General features: G+C 40.6%; 1 protein-coding gene across 1 annotated transcript; it reads right to left on the reverse strand.

Moving 5' to 3' along the window:
* Positions 1-153: 153 nt before the first annotated feature.
* On the reverse strand, positions 154-10,677 carry LOC121962978 (ATP-binding cassette sub-family C member 4-like). Its single transcript, XM_042513335.1, has 12 exons — positions 10,521-10,677; positions 6,921-7,031; positions 5,921-6,041; positions 4,869-5,093; positions 4,675-4,764; positions 4,156-4,319; positions 3,931-4,056; positions 2,007-2,256; positions 1,289-1,396; positions 689-778; positions 379-570; positions 154-252 (listed from the first exon to the last, which is right to left on the reverse strand). The coding sequence occupies exons 1-12, from the start codon at positions 10,598-10,600 to the stop codon at positions 154-156; spliced, it is 1,656 nt and encodes a 551-aa protein (XP_042369269.1). The 5' UTR covers positions 10,601-10,677.
* Between the last annotated feature and the right edge of the window lie 3,446 nt (positions 10,678-14,123).

The raw sequence follows: 14,123 nt of genomic DNA on the forward strand, positions 1-14,123 counted from the left end.
AGGTCAATAATATCAGTGGACGATTTTAGCAAATATTAACCGTTGTCTCCTAACGGTAGAAATAAAAGCTAATGTGTGAAGCAAAACATGTAGATTAATTTCTAGGAAGTGTGCCTTCTGTGTAACACAGACATGACAGATGTCGCTGTCCTCTCACCTGGCCAGGTTGACACGAGCTTTCTGTCCCCCGCTGAGGGTGGCTCCTCTGTCCCCGATCAGAGTCAGGTCTCCGTGTGGGAGGAGCTCCAGGTCCTGCACCCGAAATCAGTGGAGGGTATGGAGTTAAATCACACAACGCAGAGACAGACAGAGACATAAATAAATCCCCGTAAGCACAAACGCAGTCGGGTTAGCGCCGAGTCCTGTCTTGTGTCTCACCCGCTTCAGAGCGCAGGCTATGAGGACTCTCTCATACTTCTGGGGGTTCAGCTCTCTCCCAAACAGGATGTTACTGCGAACGGTTCCGGGGAACACCCAGGGCTGCTGGGCGGCGTACGTCAGCTGACCTTTGACCTTCAGCGTCCCCGTGTCGTGACGCAGTTCTCCCAGGATGGCGCTCAGCAGAGATGACTGTTGGGAACATGGATTTTATGGACATGTGAGCTGGCCAGAAAGTGACACGCAATGAATGAAGTCAACACGTTTTCCCTTTGTTGGTGCTCAGATTGCTCTACGCAAACGCACTGACCTTTCCAGCCCCCACCGGACCGATCACAGTCAGAAGCTGCTGCGACTTCACTTTGACGGAGATGCTCTGCAGCGACGGAGCGTCCCAACTCTGACAGGAAACCAAAACAGTACTTCTTCACAGGAACAAAACCTCGTGGCAATGTTTCTATTTCATAACAGATCTGGCGTTTGATCACCTCGTGTAAAAACTGAAATGTTTGAGACTTACAAAACATGCAATATACAGTCTAAAAACAAATCTACAAATCTGAACCGCCAGGTCTCACGCAACGGGTTGACAAAATCAAGGAGATCGTCATAATGGAAGTTGGCTACTCTAGACCTTTGCATTGAGGTCTAGAGAAAAGAAAATGAAGAAAATGGGAAAAACTGATTATTAATATAAGCAAAGAAATGGACGCTATCTCTGTGAATACCTAGGGACAATGATGGACATTAGACAGGTTGAACCAAGACTATTTAAATGGTGTGTTCTTGTTTTATTGTGTCTAAAATGTGAAAATTCCTTCAAATAAAAACCAAAAAAAAAAAACCCCACAAGTCCTGTAAAATGATAAAAAGGCTCTGTAAAACATCACTCTGAGGACAGAACATTCACCTTATTCCAGTAGCAGGTCAGTTTCTCCATCTCAACGGCGTTTCCCTTCTTTTCCTCCACAGGCAGCCTGGAGTTTTGTCTCTCAATCTCTTCCAGCAGGAGAAAATCCTGAGGGAGTTAATCGACACCAAGCCTTTACAGAGTGATCCCTATAACCGCAGCAAGTGTGGCATTTGCATCTTTTTTAATTATCTACAGTGCGAGAAACTCTTCAAAAGGCCAGGCACGTTAGCATTCTGACATTCACGTTGTCAAATGTGCTCTGGAAATCGTTACAGAAGTAGGTTATGTAATGTTTAACTGAACACTCACACGGCTCAGGTCTGCACCGATGGAGAGACATCATTTACAATGTCGATCAAACTATTATCTTTGGTGACTCATTTAACGATGCTCCTGTTTCCATGTGATGTTCGGTGCGGGCCTGTAAAAGGGGGTCGTGTCCCTCCGTAAACACATGCGTGTGATGTATGGCTGATGATCCAGGCATGCAGCGCTGTAGTTGTGTGCAAAGTCTATATAAAAAGACCTCTACGGTGCGGTAAAAAAAAATTGCCGCTGCTAGAAATGCAACAAAAGCCCGTGTGGGTGACTGTGTGCTCTAAAATTGCAAAACAAATAATTGTTTCCAGATAAACGTTTGATTCTCGGCTAATACCGTAACTTAATACGGAAATACAAAACTGTTTCTGTAACTCACGACAGAAAAAAAACTTACCTCGATCCTGCCAACGCTGACCAACGTCTCTGACAACTTCTCGACTGCCAGCGGGAAGAACAGCGTGACCGTGAGTTTGATAGTACCGTAGAGGGAAACGGTGACAAACACGGTGCTGGCAGTGATGGTGTTTCCCAGGAGAACGTAGACTGTGAAGGTAACAAAGACGATGATCTTGCTGCTGGCAAAGAAGGAGGCCATGTTGAGTCCTCGTAGGTAGGAGCTCTTCAGTATCTGACTGATTTCTTTCCTGGGAATAGAGGAAGACAACATGTGGACAAGAGTGAGCTCGGTGACTTCAAGTTCAAGGAGGCTCTCGTTCTGCGGTTAGTGCACCGTCAGTTATCCTTCGTGCGTGCTTTAGTCGTTTACATCAACGTTTTGAACTTTCGTCCACGTGCAAATGCATGTTCAGGCCACTAAAAACAAGATTTCTTTTTAAAAAACACCTCAAGTGCAGATTTTCTTCAAAAATCCTGTGATATTATACCTGGGTTCACGCTCATTAAAAATTCCTAAACTTTTCGTGACTTCAAGGACCCAGAATATTTTTATTCCTTTCCTTGCCTGACTTTCCAGGTGTTTTTTTTAAAAACATATCAAACTCTGTCCTACATAAATATTGCATAATTGGATAAATACAGACAATGGCACTGTTTGTATGATTACATTGAAACAAAAATAAACTTTTCAAAATCACTCAAGTGCAAATTTTCTAGGTAAAACGGTCAAAGTACTGTAAATACAGCATCTGTTCAGACTGATGTTGATACTTTTTATTGTCTGCCTGTCCAAATTGGCAGTGTGCCATTAGATAATATACTGACTATGTATAAATACCTCAGACAACTCCACTTGTAAAACTCAGCTCTTTCAGACGTGTTACAGTCAAAGCTCCACCCCACGACTGTCATCGCTGCTCAGCCTGATTAACCCCGAGAGTAACTGTGAAGTTTTCTCTCTTCGTGAAAGCTGTGGCGACAGAAAGTATCAAAACAAGCCGTAGAAACCGAAACCTCCAGCTTAAGGCTCTTCTCCCCCGTCCGACCGTTTATTTAACAGCTGAATGTTAAATATCAAGAGTTTGTCAAACGTATTAGAGTAGAGGAGACAACTGGAATGTGTTGGCTATAAAAGATGATCTATTAACTACAGGGTAAACATCGTGAGGGGTTATCATTGACAAAAAAAGACAAATGCTGGGGAAGCTGTGCAAACATGGAGAAGACCTCTTCTGCTCTCCCTAATGAAAAAAACCACTTCGATCTGTCCGAGGCTAAAGCTGTCGCAGCTCCGTCGGTGCAGGACTGCCTGTGCCTGACATTAAAAAACAGCAGCTTTACTTACTCACAAAACTAACGCTCAGAGTAAATGCGAAAAACTACAAACAATTAACAATTCGTGTTAACACATAATTAAAAAGTGTGAGATAACTATTTCTTAGTGTTTGAGATTTTTTGGCGCAATGTATATTAAAAAAAAAAAGGAGAATTTTGATTTTGACGTCAGTTTTCCAGACAGCCTAACCGGAGAGATTTACATTTTGCATATTTTAAGGTTTTGAGTGTAAAATACACCTAAAGTCACTATAATGTATAAACATATAACAAACTTATGATGAAGTAAGCTCAAATGAGGCTCGTGGAGATAAGTTCGGCTTCTCGTCAAAATGAGGACTACATTTTCTACGTCGGTCACCGACTACGACCACTTCGACTAATGTCCGTATCCCTTTTGATCATCCAATTTTGGGAGCATATTAAAAGTACAGACTAACTAAACTAGACTACCTTGCTATATGTTTAAAATCAATAAAAATGTGTTTGCCAAAAACAACGGGAGCCCTAGCGTGCCCAGCTGATCCGAGCAAAACCGCTAACAAAGTTTGCCCGCTCTTTTTATCGGACGTCGTTTTTGTACATACCTTCTGATCTCGGTAACCAGAGCTGAGAAGGGTTTCTCCCAGGCGTACATCTTGATGATCCTGATGCCAGACACCACTTCGTTCATGATGCGGATTCTGTTGTCGGTAAGAACCGCCGTTTTGCTCCTGTAAAACATTTTAAAATAAGGTGATTAAAAAAACCCCGGGCGTAATTAGACTAATCGATGATCGGAGACGACTTTTACGTCTTCGCCCGCTGCCTACCTGAAGATGCCAAAGAGCTTTCCAAACCAGGTCTGCACGGGCATCATCAGGGCGATGACGGCGACACCGGCCAGACACGAGGGTCCGATTTCATACCAAAGAAAGACAATGATCACCATTCCTTGAAGAGGTCCCACCCACAGGTAGTGCAGATTGAGTGTAATCTACAGAAACAATTAGGAATCATGAGCACCACTCTAAAAGTCCTGTATTTCATTTTTCACAATTCTTAATAAAAAACTGTGTCATGTTTTGTGGTGCAGAAAAACATTTAACTGAATAAACGTTAAATCAGCTGCTCTAAAAACACCAGAAACAATGTCAGAAACCTGTAACATAGGTGTGAGAGGATAGGGTTAATGTAAAAAAAAACCCAACAAGTACAATAACTGTCAAACTTCAGATTTACGCCTAATTGCCTTTTGATCACGTAGCAGTCAAAATCTCTCAAATTCACTTTCCGTTTCCAGTTTTCAGACTATTTGTGTTGGTGTGTAACTGCGAGCTTGTTTTGCTGACCTCGTCGAAACGATTGACGTCATTCGAAAGGAGGTTCACAATTTGTCCGGTGGTCGTTTGTCCCATGGATCCACTGCTGAGACCAAGAGCCTGACCGGAGACATTTCACATGGTGACCGTCACAGAAAAAATTCACCAGAGTGATGACAGAAACACTGACATCCACGCGGCAAATCTGCTGAATCCTCACTGACCTTCCTGTATATCATGTGGCACATGGCCACTCTCATCTTCATGCCTATCCTTTGAACGTTATAGTAGTAGAAATGCTGGAGGATGGTCAGCCCGAACGAGGAGAGCGACATTGCAGCGGCGTAACCGTACACCACGTACAGACTCCTCTGGTCGCTCGGGTCGTAATTCTCAAAGTACAGGATTATGTTCCCCAGAAGAAGTGGCTGGATGACTTTAATTGCCTCCTGTATGACAAAGAGGGTCAACGATAAATTACACAGCAATCACGCAAAACACAAACAACCACAGCTTACCAAGAGTCCAAATTGTTTTCTATCAAAAAGTAGAAAAAAATACACCAGTCTCTTCTAGTTTGTCCAGTAACAAAAACCAATTTCTCACTGTTCATCGCTTATTTGCACAATCCCTTTATACATACATGGCTGATGTACTGATATGAGACATCTACGTCTACAATATTGTCTGCACTGGTTCCTTTTAGCTACTTTGCTTCGCACTTATGGAAACATTTTTCTTTTTTCAAATGAAATCAAACACCTCTTTACCACACATAAAAAACACACAAAGCAGTGCTAGTTCAGATTTAAAAAAAAAAAAAACCAAATGGTTAGCACTGGCACATTAACAGAAATGCTGATTAATGCGTGTTGTCCTTATAAAACATGTCGTTACATTAAGTGCGGTTGTATGAGGTACGTCGTGTACATAGTTGATATTTTGCCTGTAGATGGAGTTTGTCACTCCAGCCGGTCTGGAGAAGCGGTAGGAGTGACGACGCAGAAGTTAAGCAACGTACAGTAATGTGTAATGTGTGAGGTCAGCAGCAAAATGTGTTTTAGCCACCTAAAATTAAAAAAAAAAAAAAAAAAAAAAAAACAAATGTACATGCAATCCCACTTAAGAATCTGAAGGATCCCTTTAAGCACTAAAGGTTCTCTGAAGGTCCAAACAATTTTCGTCACAAGATATTTTAGGAATAATGGGTCTGGGTGTGTCAGCATTCTTCTTATAACTGGCAAAAATAGAAAAACTTTAAACAGCCAGAACATACCAGCGAAAATGTAAACAAGCCAGCCAAAGCGTAGGACCTCCCGTAGCACTTAGTAAGAACTCTGGTGAGTCTGGGCTTCCGAATTTCCTTTGTAGCCTTTCTAACTTCATGGTCCCAAAATCTGCAACAAAGAAAATGCAGCGGCATGTCATTATGCACGGGGGGAAAAAACGCAACTAATTTAGTAATAATGTTCGGTAAAATCAAAATTGTTAAAAAACAAGAGTTAAGAAATTTCCCTTTAAAGTACTTATTGCTGCCTTTTTTAACAAAACTGTGTCAGCGTCCATATTTGCAGAATCCTTCCAATACAAAGTAAACATTAAAGATAATACTTTTTATTTTTATTTACTTTTAAAAACGTAACCACTTATTACTTGTCAGTTACCCTTGGCGGAAATTACGCCGATGTCAAATGGAGTGCTTAGTAACAGTTTGTAATGAGTTATGGTATTTTGTCTGCTCGGGAGTTAGAGTTAGTGGCATTACCATTACATTAGAGCTGCAGGTGATCACTGACCAGCTGATGCAGATCACCGAAATAACATCATTAAAAACCAAACGGTCAACAAATAGTCGTGAGAAAAATGTTAAATTTAACTTACGAGATCAATTTATCTTACGGGTGCTTTTCCAAAAATGCACGCACGTTCAGTAATATCCATTTATATTCTCCTCCCCAACAACATCGATACCCATGAGCAGACAGATTCTAAGGCCGGCAGAATTACAGTGTCTGGCTGCAGGAGACGTCTGATCCCTGTCTCTCAGGCTGCTGCTCAGAAATTTCAGAATTTCCTTTTTCTTTTGCCAAAATTACAAAACCCACAGGGACATTTCAAAAGAGCTTTAAAAAAAATGTGATCCGTGTTTTCAAATTACTCCATCGCTTTGAAGCAAATACGGGACGGTTGACGAAAACCCCGCCAACTAAGAATTTGAAAGACAGAAACAAGTGAAAAGGTAGTAGTCAAACAATGTCTTCACAGTACTGTAGTACCTGTGTAGTTCCTCTCCCAGTATTTCCGACTGATCCTCTGGAAGAATGCTGTACATGTCAGTTTCCTCCAGCCTGCGCCTGTGGCCGAGTTTCAGCAAAGGGGCTAACCAGCTGAAACACACAGTTATTGATGCAGTTAGAGAACAATATGTCACCAAAACAGATCTTATTTTGCTTTTTTACCTCGAATGTGACAAACGCCGCTAATGTTTGTGCAGCAGATGTGACGTTTGTCCTTTGACAGCAGGTTACTTGTGAAATGCTTTGTGGTGCATGGATTACATTAGCTTCACAAAGAAGCACTGCACACGAGCGTCTTCGACTAATGAAATATCTACACAGAACTGCTTTGTACCAGGATATCAGACAGCTTCCATTGCTGCTGTATCGGCAGCAGCAGATAGTTCTCGCCTACGTGAAGCTCTTCTTGCCTGTATGTGGCAGAGACTGGACGGGAACTTTATGACCACTTGTGGTGCTATGGAGCAATGTTTTAATGAGCAGGTCCCTGTTTTGTTTTTGTCCTGCGCAACAAGATGTATGCAACTGAACCATTCAGCAGTGTAGGAGAGGGAAACATAAGAAAATAAATTCTGGCAAGCGAGCGTTGACTTAAAGCGAGCCCCCGGGAACAGCACAGGGGTTTGAAGCACATTTGACATAGTGGCCAAACCACAGAAGTACAACCGTCACGTGACGCCGGTGAGACAAAACGGCTACACACCTGTAAATCACAGCTTTTTTTCCCTTTAACAACATAAGCGCAGACTGTAAAAGTAATGGACGCAGCTACCGTCATGTCACCCATTCAACCTCAGTGAAATGACTCGTTTCACTACCGAGATTTGACGCATTTGATCGAATACCGTTTGCAAAGTCGACAGCAGCACGATTAAATCATTTAATTCCCATTCAAGTCAGCAGGAGACCACACCAGCCCCCCTGTGGACCAGTTTGACATGCCTGCATTAGACATTTGACCTGTGAAAGTCTCTAGTGCGTCTGCTCTTTGGACCCAACGATGTGGAACAAAGCGGAAGATTCATTTGATGTCACACGCTAAACTGAACTTTTTTGGCTTCATGTGCCACGGAGCAACTGTTGAGGAAACTCTCCCCTGACCTCTGCCCCACCCTAACAAAAGGACAGAGGTCAAAGGGCACGCATGCTGAGCCAAACATCCTGCCTGAATGCGGCTAATAATGGGTTAAAGACTCGTGAGACAAAGAGAGGGGGAGATCGGGTGTGCAGACTAAAGTACACCCAGGTCTTCGCAGTCACTGGAGTCATAATCCAAATTCATTTAATTCAGTTTAGTGTGATTTAAGTCCATACAAACTGAATATAAGATTCCTCAGCTCCGTTGAATATATGTTTTATTTATGTTCTTAATCCCTCAAAACATTAGCAAATTGGTTTTATGTCTTTCAAAGTCACGACAGGAAGAAGGCAATAAGCAACTTTGGAAAAAAAATGGCCAAAAAAGTTGCAAGTTATCCACAAAAAGTTACAAGAAAATGACCTGAAAAAACAGAATAGAATAAAGTGAAAACACAAAAATAACCTTCAAAAAGTAATTAAAAGAGTAGTAAAAAAAAAAGAGGTGGGTTTTTTTTTGTAGAATAACTAAATATATGAGGATCAGATTAGTTTCTGATTATATCATATAATCGCCAGCAACTTTCCGGAAGATTTTCTCATCACATTATACCTTTTTTTCCCCCCAATTTGCGGGACATTTCCTTCCATGTTGTTCACTGCCTTCTCCCCCCAAAAATTTCAAAATAAATCAAACCAATTTTCTCGCTTTTTAAAGGCGTCTGAGCGCAGCACAAGAAAACTGATGACGATCCTTGTGTTAAAGGGAGCTGACCGTCGCTATTTTGATCTACTGATGCATCTGTTTTATCCTTTGTTGAGCATCCTTATGTCATTTTCAGTGTCTGGTTGTTTTTTTGGGGTGAGAGAAGATGTTGTACTTTGGGCTGCAAATGCTCTGAATTATTGACTATCTGCACTGGTGTGAAAGAACACAGAAAGAATGCAGCTTAAAGATCATGAGATCAGATAGCTGACTTCTCTAGGGTCAACAAAGTTCAATGCATGTACACATCTCCGACTGCAACAATCATTCTTTTATCTTATCTTGTGTACGCCGGGTAGAACGGTATTTACGCACTGAATGTAGACGCAAAATGATCAACCAGAAAAAAAAAAGGCCAATCTTAAAAGCTCTAGTTCTCTGATTCAACTTCATACTTCCAGTGCGTCTCGTTTTTCCCATGATTTTAGGCTGAACGATTAAAACACTTTTGCCCACTAATGGCTAAACCGATTCTTTGAATATGATTCCAGAAGTGCTAATACTTTGTTGCAATACTTGAGTATTTCTGAGTATATGCAGTTGAGTTTTTATATTTCTGTCACTTTAACTCACCTACATTTGCTAAATTAACTGTAAGCCTTTCCTCCACTAAGCATTTTTGTTACTTGTTACTAAACAAGACAGAAGGGGACATGACAGAATGGGAGGAAATGAAAAACTGTTTTATTTGTGAAACAGACCTTGTTTTTTTGTGTTATAAACAATTTTGAATTTGGTGTACATGTCACAAAGAAATACACTACATAATCCTCACAACTCTGATCGCTTGCTTCTTTATTAACAGCATTTACTTGTACTTTTTCTTTCAATACCTAAGTACATTTAACATTATAAAACCACTTTTGACAATTAGTACAGTAAATATCGGATACTTTAAGACTTTTACTCAAGTAATATTCCAATAGGTGACTTAAACTGGTAAGATATCTGTACAGTCTTTCCTGAATTTTATCCACCACTAAAAAAAAAGTAATTTAGTACATCTAGTGGTGTAAAAAAGCAAAAACCCTTTGTTACATTACTTATATATTGTTTGCGAGTATCTGTATTTTACAAGGGTTTTTACATGTCTGTCAACTTTCACTTTGACTCCATTAGGCCTCCCTTAAGAATTTTAGCTATTTACAGCGAAACGGGGAAGGAAGGGAAGATACAAAAAGGGCGGAGATACATATGAAGGAATAGCTGGATTTTTTTTAGAAACACTTTAAGATGTGAGAAAAATGCCAAATGTCAAAATTACCAATGCTCTTATTCTATTCTATTACTTGTACTTTCACTTTCTAACTTAAGTACATTTAACATCCTAAAATTACTTCTGATACTCAAGTACGGTAAATATCAAATACCTTAAGACTTTTACTCAAGTCATGTCCCAATGCGTGGCTTAAACTTCTACAAAAGTCATTTGTGGTCAAATATCTGAGCTTTTATACAAGTATGCATTTTGGGTACTTCCTTCACAACTAAAAAAGTCATTATGTTACAGATGAAAAGTCGTCCTGAATATGCACTACGCTGCCCGACTTCAGTCACATGTCAGCAGCGCCCAGTTAGGACTTCCATGTTTTGCTCCACTATCAGAATTTGTGCACTTCAGACCCCGCTTCACTGATGCACCAGGATCTGGATCAACTGGTTGCAGAACAATTTTCCAGCTCACTGCTCATTCATGTCACGCTGTTAAATCCAGTAATTTCACGATCATCACTTACCACAAAAAGAGCCTTGAAAGAACGCCGGCGGTGGCCAGAGGATTAAGTTTATCTTCTTTTTGATTGATATCCATGATCATCGGAGCATTAAAGTTTAGCCGGCTGTCGCGAGACTACACCTCGAGGGAGACACAATACTCAACTAACCAGCGCTCCGGTTCAGTCCGCGCGACACAACTCAACTACAGGTATGCGCGTACTTCAATAACGTCATGGAAAGCTGAGACTCCGTGTACGCGGCAACTGTCTTAAAGTGCTGTTTGATACATCGCAATAACCGCAGACACCACAGACCGGATAAAAAGGACAAATGAGCGTGCACGAGGGGATTTCCTGATATTATGGAATGTGGCGTCAAATGCGGGTTTATTAATGGAGCTTCAGTGGCCTATTTTACGGCTTCATTTAGATGTTACTATTCAGTACTTGGTAGTCTACATTTACTCAAGTCCTTTAATTAAGTACAATTTTAAGGTATTTGGACTTGAGGTTTTTTTTTCATTTTATGCAACTTTCTACTTCTCCCCCATGTATCAGAAGTAAATACACTTTTGCCTCACTACATTTATTTTAAAGCTTCAAATTAATTCGTTTATTTATATTTCCGTATCAATAACCGACATCTGCAAATTGGTCAAGCCATCCAGTTTTCTATACATCAACTTAAATTAGATCCCATTTTAATTGTTGCAAAAATTAAACTACAAACACATGAATCTATCAAAAATTATAATTCAATAATCCAATACGTGTGATTCTGAAAAGGGCAATTCTCCATAAAAGGTATTTTTACTTTTGATATTTTAAGTATACTTTGATGCTAATGCTTCTCCATTACACTCAAGTAAGATTTTAAATACAGGGCTTTATTGCTACTTCTACTCAAGTAAAATCCACTGATATTATTTCACTTCTATGTTTTGCTGGTACAACCTTTGCTACTACTATTACCACTAGGAACAGAATACTACACCTATTGTAGTACTATTAACATGTATCCGTGTTTTTATTATGAGCAATCGACATATAATTTACCTAAATTAATTGTATATTTATTTTACCTGATAATTAATAGTTGGGGAATATGACTGAGCCAGCTTTAAAAAATTAATTCTGGCTCAAAAGCGTTTGCAAGGACACGCTTTGCATGTCTCACTGTAAAAACACTCATGTTTACGTGCAGCCCCTGAAGGCGGCCTCTGCAGCAACATGATTTCTCCACGCCTGTATTCAAATATGGTAATCACGTGGATGTTCACGAGTACAGACACGTGGAATGTGGCCAAAGTTTAGTACAAACGCCGTCATATTGTAAAAAGCTCATTATTTAGTTTGCGCTCTGGTCACAACACGACCATGAAAGCCTTATCCCTGCAGGAGGATGTGTGCACGACATGGTGCTTGACCCCTTTGACACAACACTGTGAAGAATCTGAGTCTTTGTTTTGCATCCTGATATAACCCTGCACTGTGGAACATACAGTTGCTAGACTGGAATTACATAGACTAAAACCATCAGTTAAAAAAAGGCTCATCAAAAAAACATATCACTCCCCTGGGCTACTACTTAATCCTGCTATTGTAACTTCAGTGTGATGGCACAGCTGTTTGGACACCAGTGCCAAGAGGGTGAGGTGTGTCAGGATGATGCATTTAGTGTGTTTACACACCAATTTAACTGCGAAGCCTGTGTGTGCAAGTATAAGTAGTCTTTGATGCAAGCTAATTTATCATTGATGTCTTTGGGTTGTTTCATAAACTTTTACTTTTTGTATTTATGTAAAAATATTATAAAAATGTGTTAAAGAGATGCTGGACTAAATGCAGGGGTAATATAGCATTTTATCAGTTACGATTTAATTCTGTTGTGTCAAATAGTCTGTTACTGACAAGTGAAATAAAAGTACTTTTATGTGTACTCTCTTTTTTGGGGGTACATTTGCAGTTCCACAACATCTCCAATAGAGGGAACCAAGAGCCCATTTATATGTGTTCATACCCTGTTAGCTACCATCCTTTACTGTCTCATTTTGATAGGTCTACATGATCCCAAACTCTTATATGTTGCCTGTTCTCATGAAAAATTAGCGAGTATAAAAGTATCTGAATGTCATCGGGTATTTTAACAATTATATAAAAGTATGATTCATCCACGGTCATGTTTGGGTCCTTTCAGAGTCCCTCAGTGTCTGCATGCAGGCGTGCGAGGGGCCTCCGGGGTGTTCAGGGTTAAAATACTGCAAAATGTGGACGTTAAGTCCCCAGTGTGAGACACAGCTGTGAGACGTGTGAAATACACTTTATAAGGGTCAACAGTTGTTCTGGTTCTTTTTGGTACCTCTTTTGTCTGCCTATGTGCTGTAACCAAGAGCGTCTCGAATCTGATTTGTGTTGTCGTTAAACCTTACATGTATTTTCGCTAAAGATAAACTGTGTCGACTTCATTATTCATTAAAATTAAGACTGACCGAGAGTGCAGTTTTTTCCGTCATCGCCAGAGTTAACACGTTTTCAGACATTACATTTACATAATGTATTGGCTTATTTTAACATTGTTTCCACCCACAAAAGTACATACCTGAGAACTCCTCAGGGGGAATGCAGGAGTGCTGCCGCTTGGTCGTGATGGGACGGGACCAGAGTTCATTTAAGGAAACCAGTTTTAAAGGCTCAGCCAAACTAACGCTGCCATTCAACAAACAATAAAGGGAAAAGGTCTGGAATTTAGACATCTTTCTTAGTGTTATACCGGGACAAATCATTTTCATTACTCAGCGATGCTCGGCCGCAGCCAAAGACAGCAATTTCTAAACCTTACCTCCGGTGTTTTTCTGCAAGAGATCAAAGCTCCCTCAATCTGTCTCTATCGGCTGTCCGTCTGCACGTCAGCGGTTACTGCTGCACCCTGGGCCCCAGCTGCTGATGTGTCACATCTTGTTTACACCAGGGGCCACGGCTATGTTTGACCTAGTTGCTGAAAAAGCCCAAGAGGCAAAGTCAAAAGCACTCTACGCATAATACAAGAGGAATACAAAAAAAAAGCCATTTTGTAATTGACATGAATTGACATTTGTTGCTTGGCGTACAAATATCTGCTGAGCTAAACCTAATGAGCAAACATCAGGAAGTACTCCAGCAACCAACAATGCCAAGAAAGGTGAGGTCAGGTCTCAGCAGGCCAGCACGAGCAGTGAGCTGTTACGCTTTGCCGGTTTCACCTGTGTTGACTTTGAAAGGTCTGTTAAGGATATATCTTAATCTGTCAGCATAGAAGACCGCTTTCAGGTGAGGATGTTGTCTTTACTCTTATCCCTTAAAATGGCAATTTAGCACCACGAGCCGAGTGCCATCTAGTTCCGTTATATTGGAGAGAAAACGGCCGATATCTTCAACGCTCGGCAACTCTTACGAAAAAAAAACCCAGACTGATAAATAGCCCTACAGACAAGAGGGAAAATACAAATTTTTGATTTTGGGGTTAACTGTCACTTTAACAATCACAACTAAATCCTTACCTCCGGCCAAAACCTTAAACTGAACGTAAACTTAAATCTGACCCATATCCTTAAACCAAGTCTAAACCTTCAAACAGCCCTTTGGAGG

This window comes from Plectropomus leopardus, chromosome 24, assembly GCF_008729295.1.
Source record: "Plectropomus leopardus isolate mb chromosome 24, YSFRI_Pleo_2.0, whole genome shotgun sequence".
In the NCBI taxonomy this organism is placed as follows: domain Eukaryota; kingdom Metazoa; phylum Chordata; class Actinopteri; order Perciformes; family Serranidae; genus Plectropomus; species Plectropomus leopardus.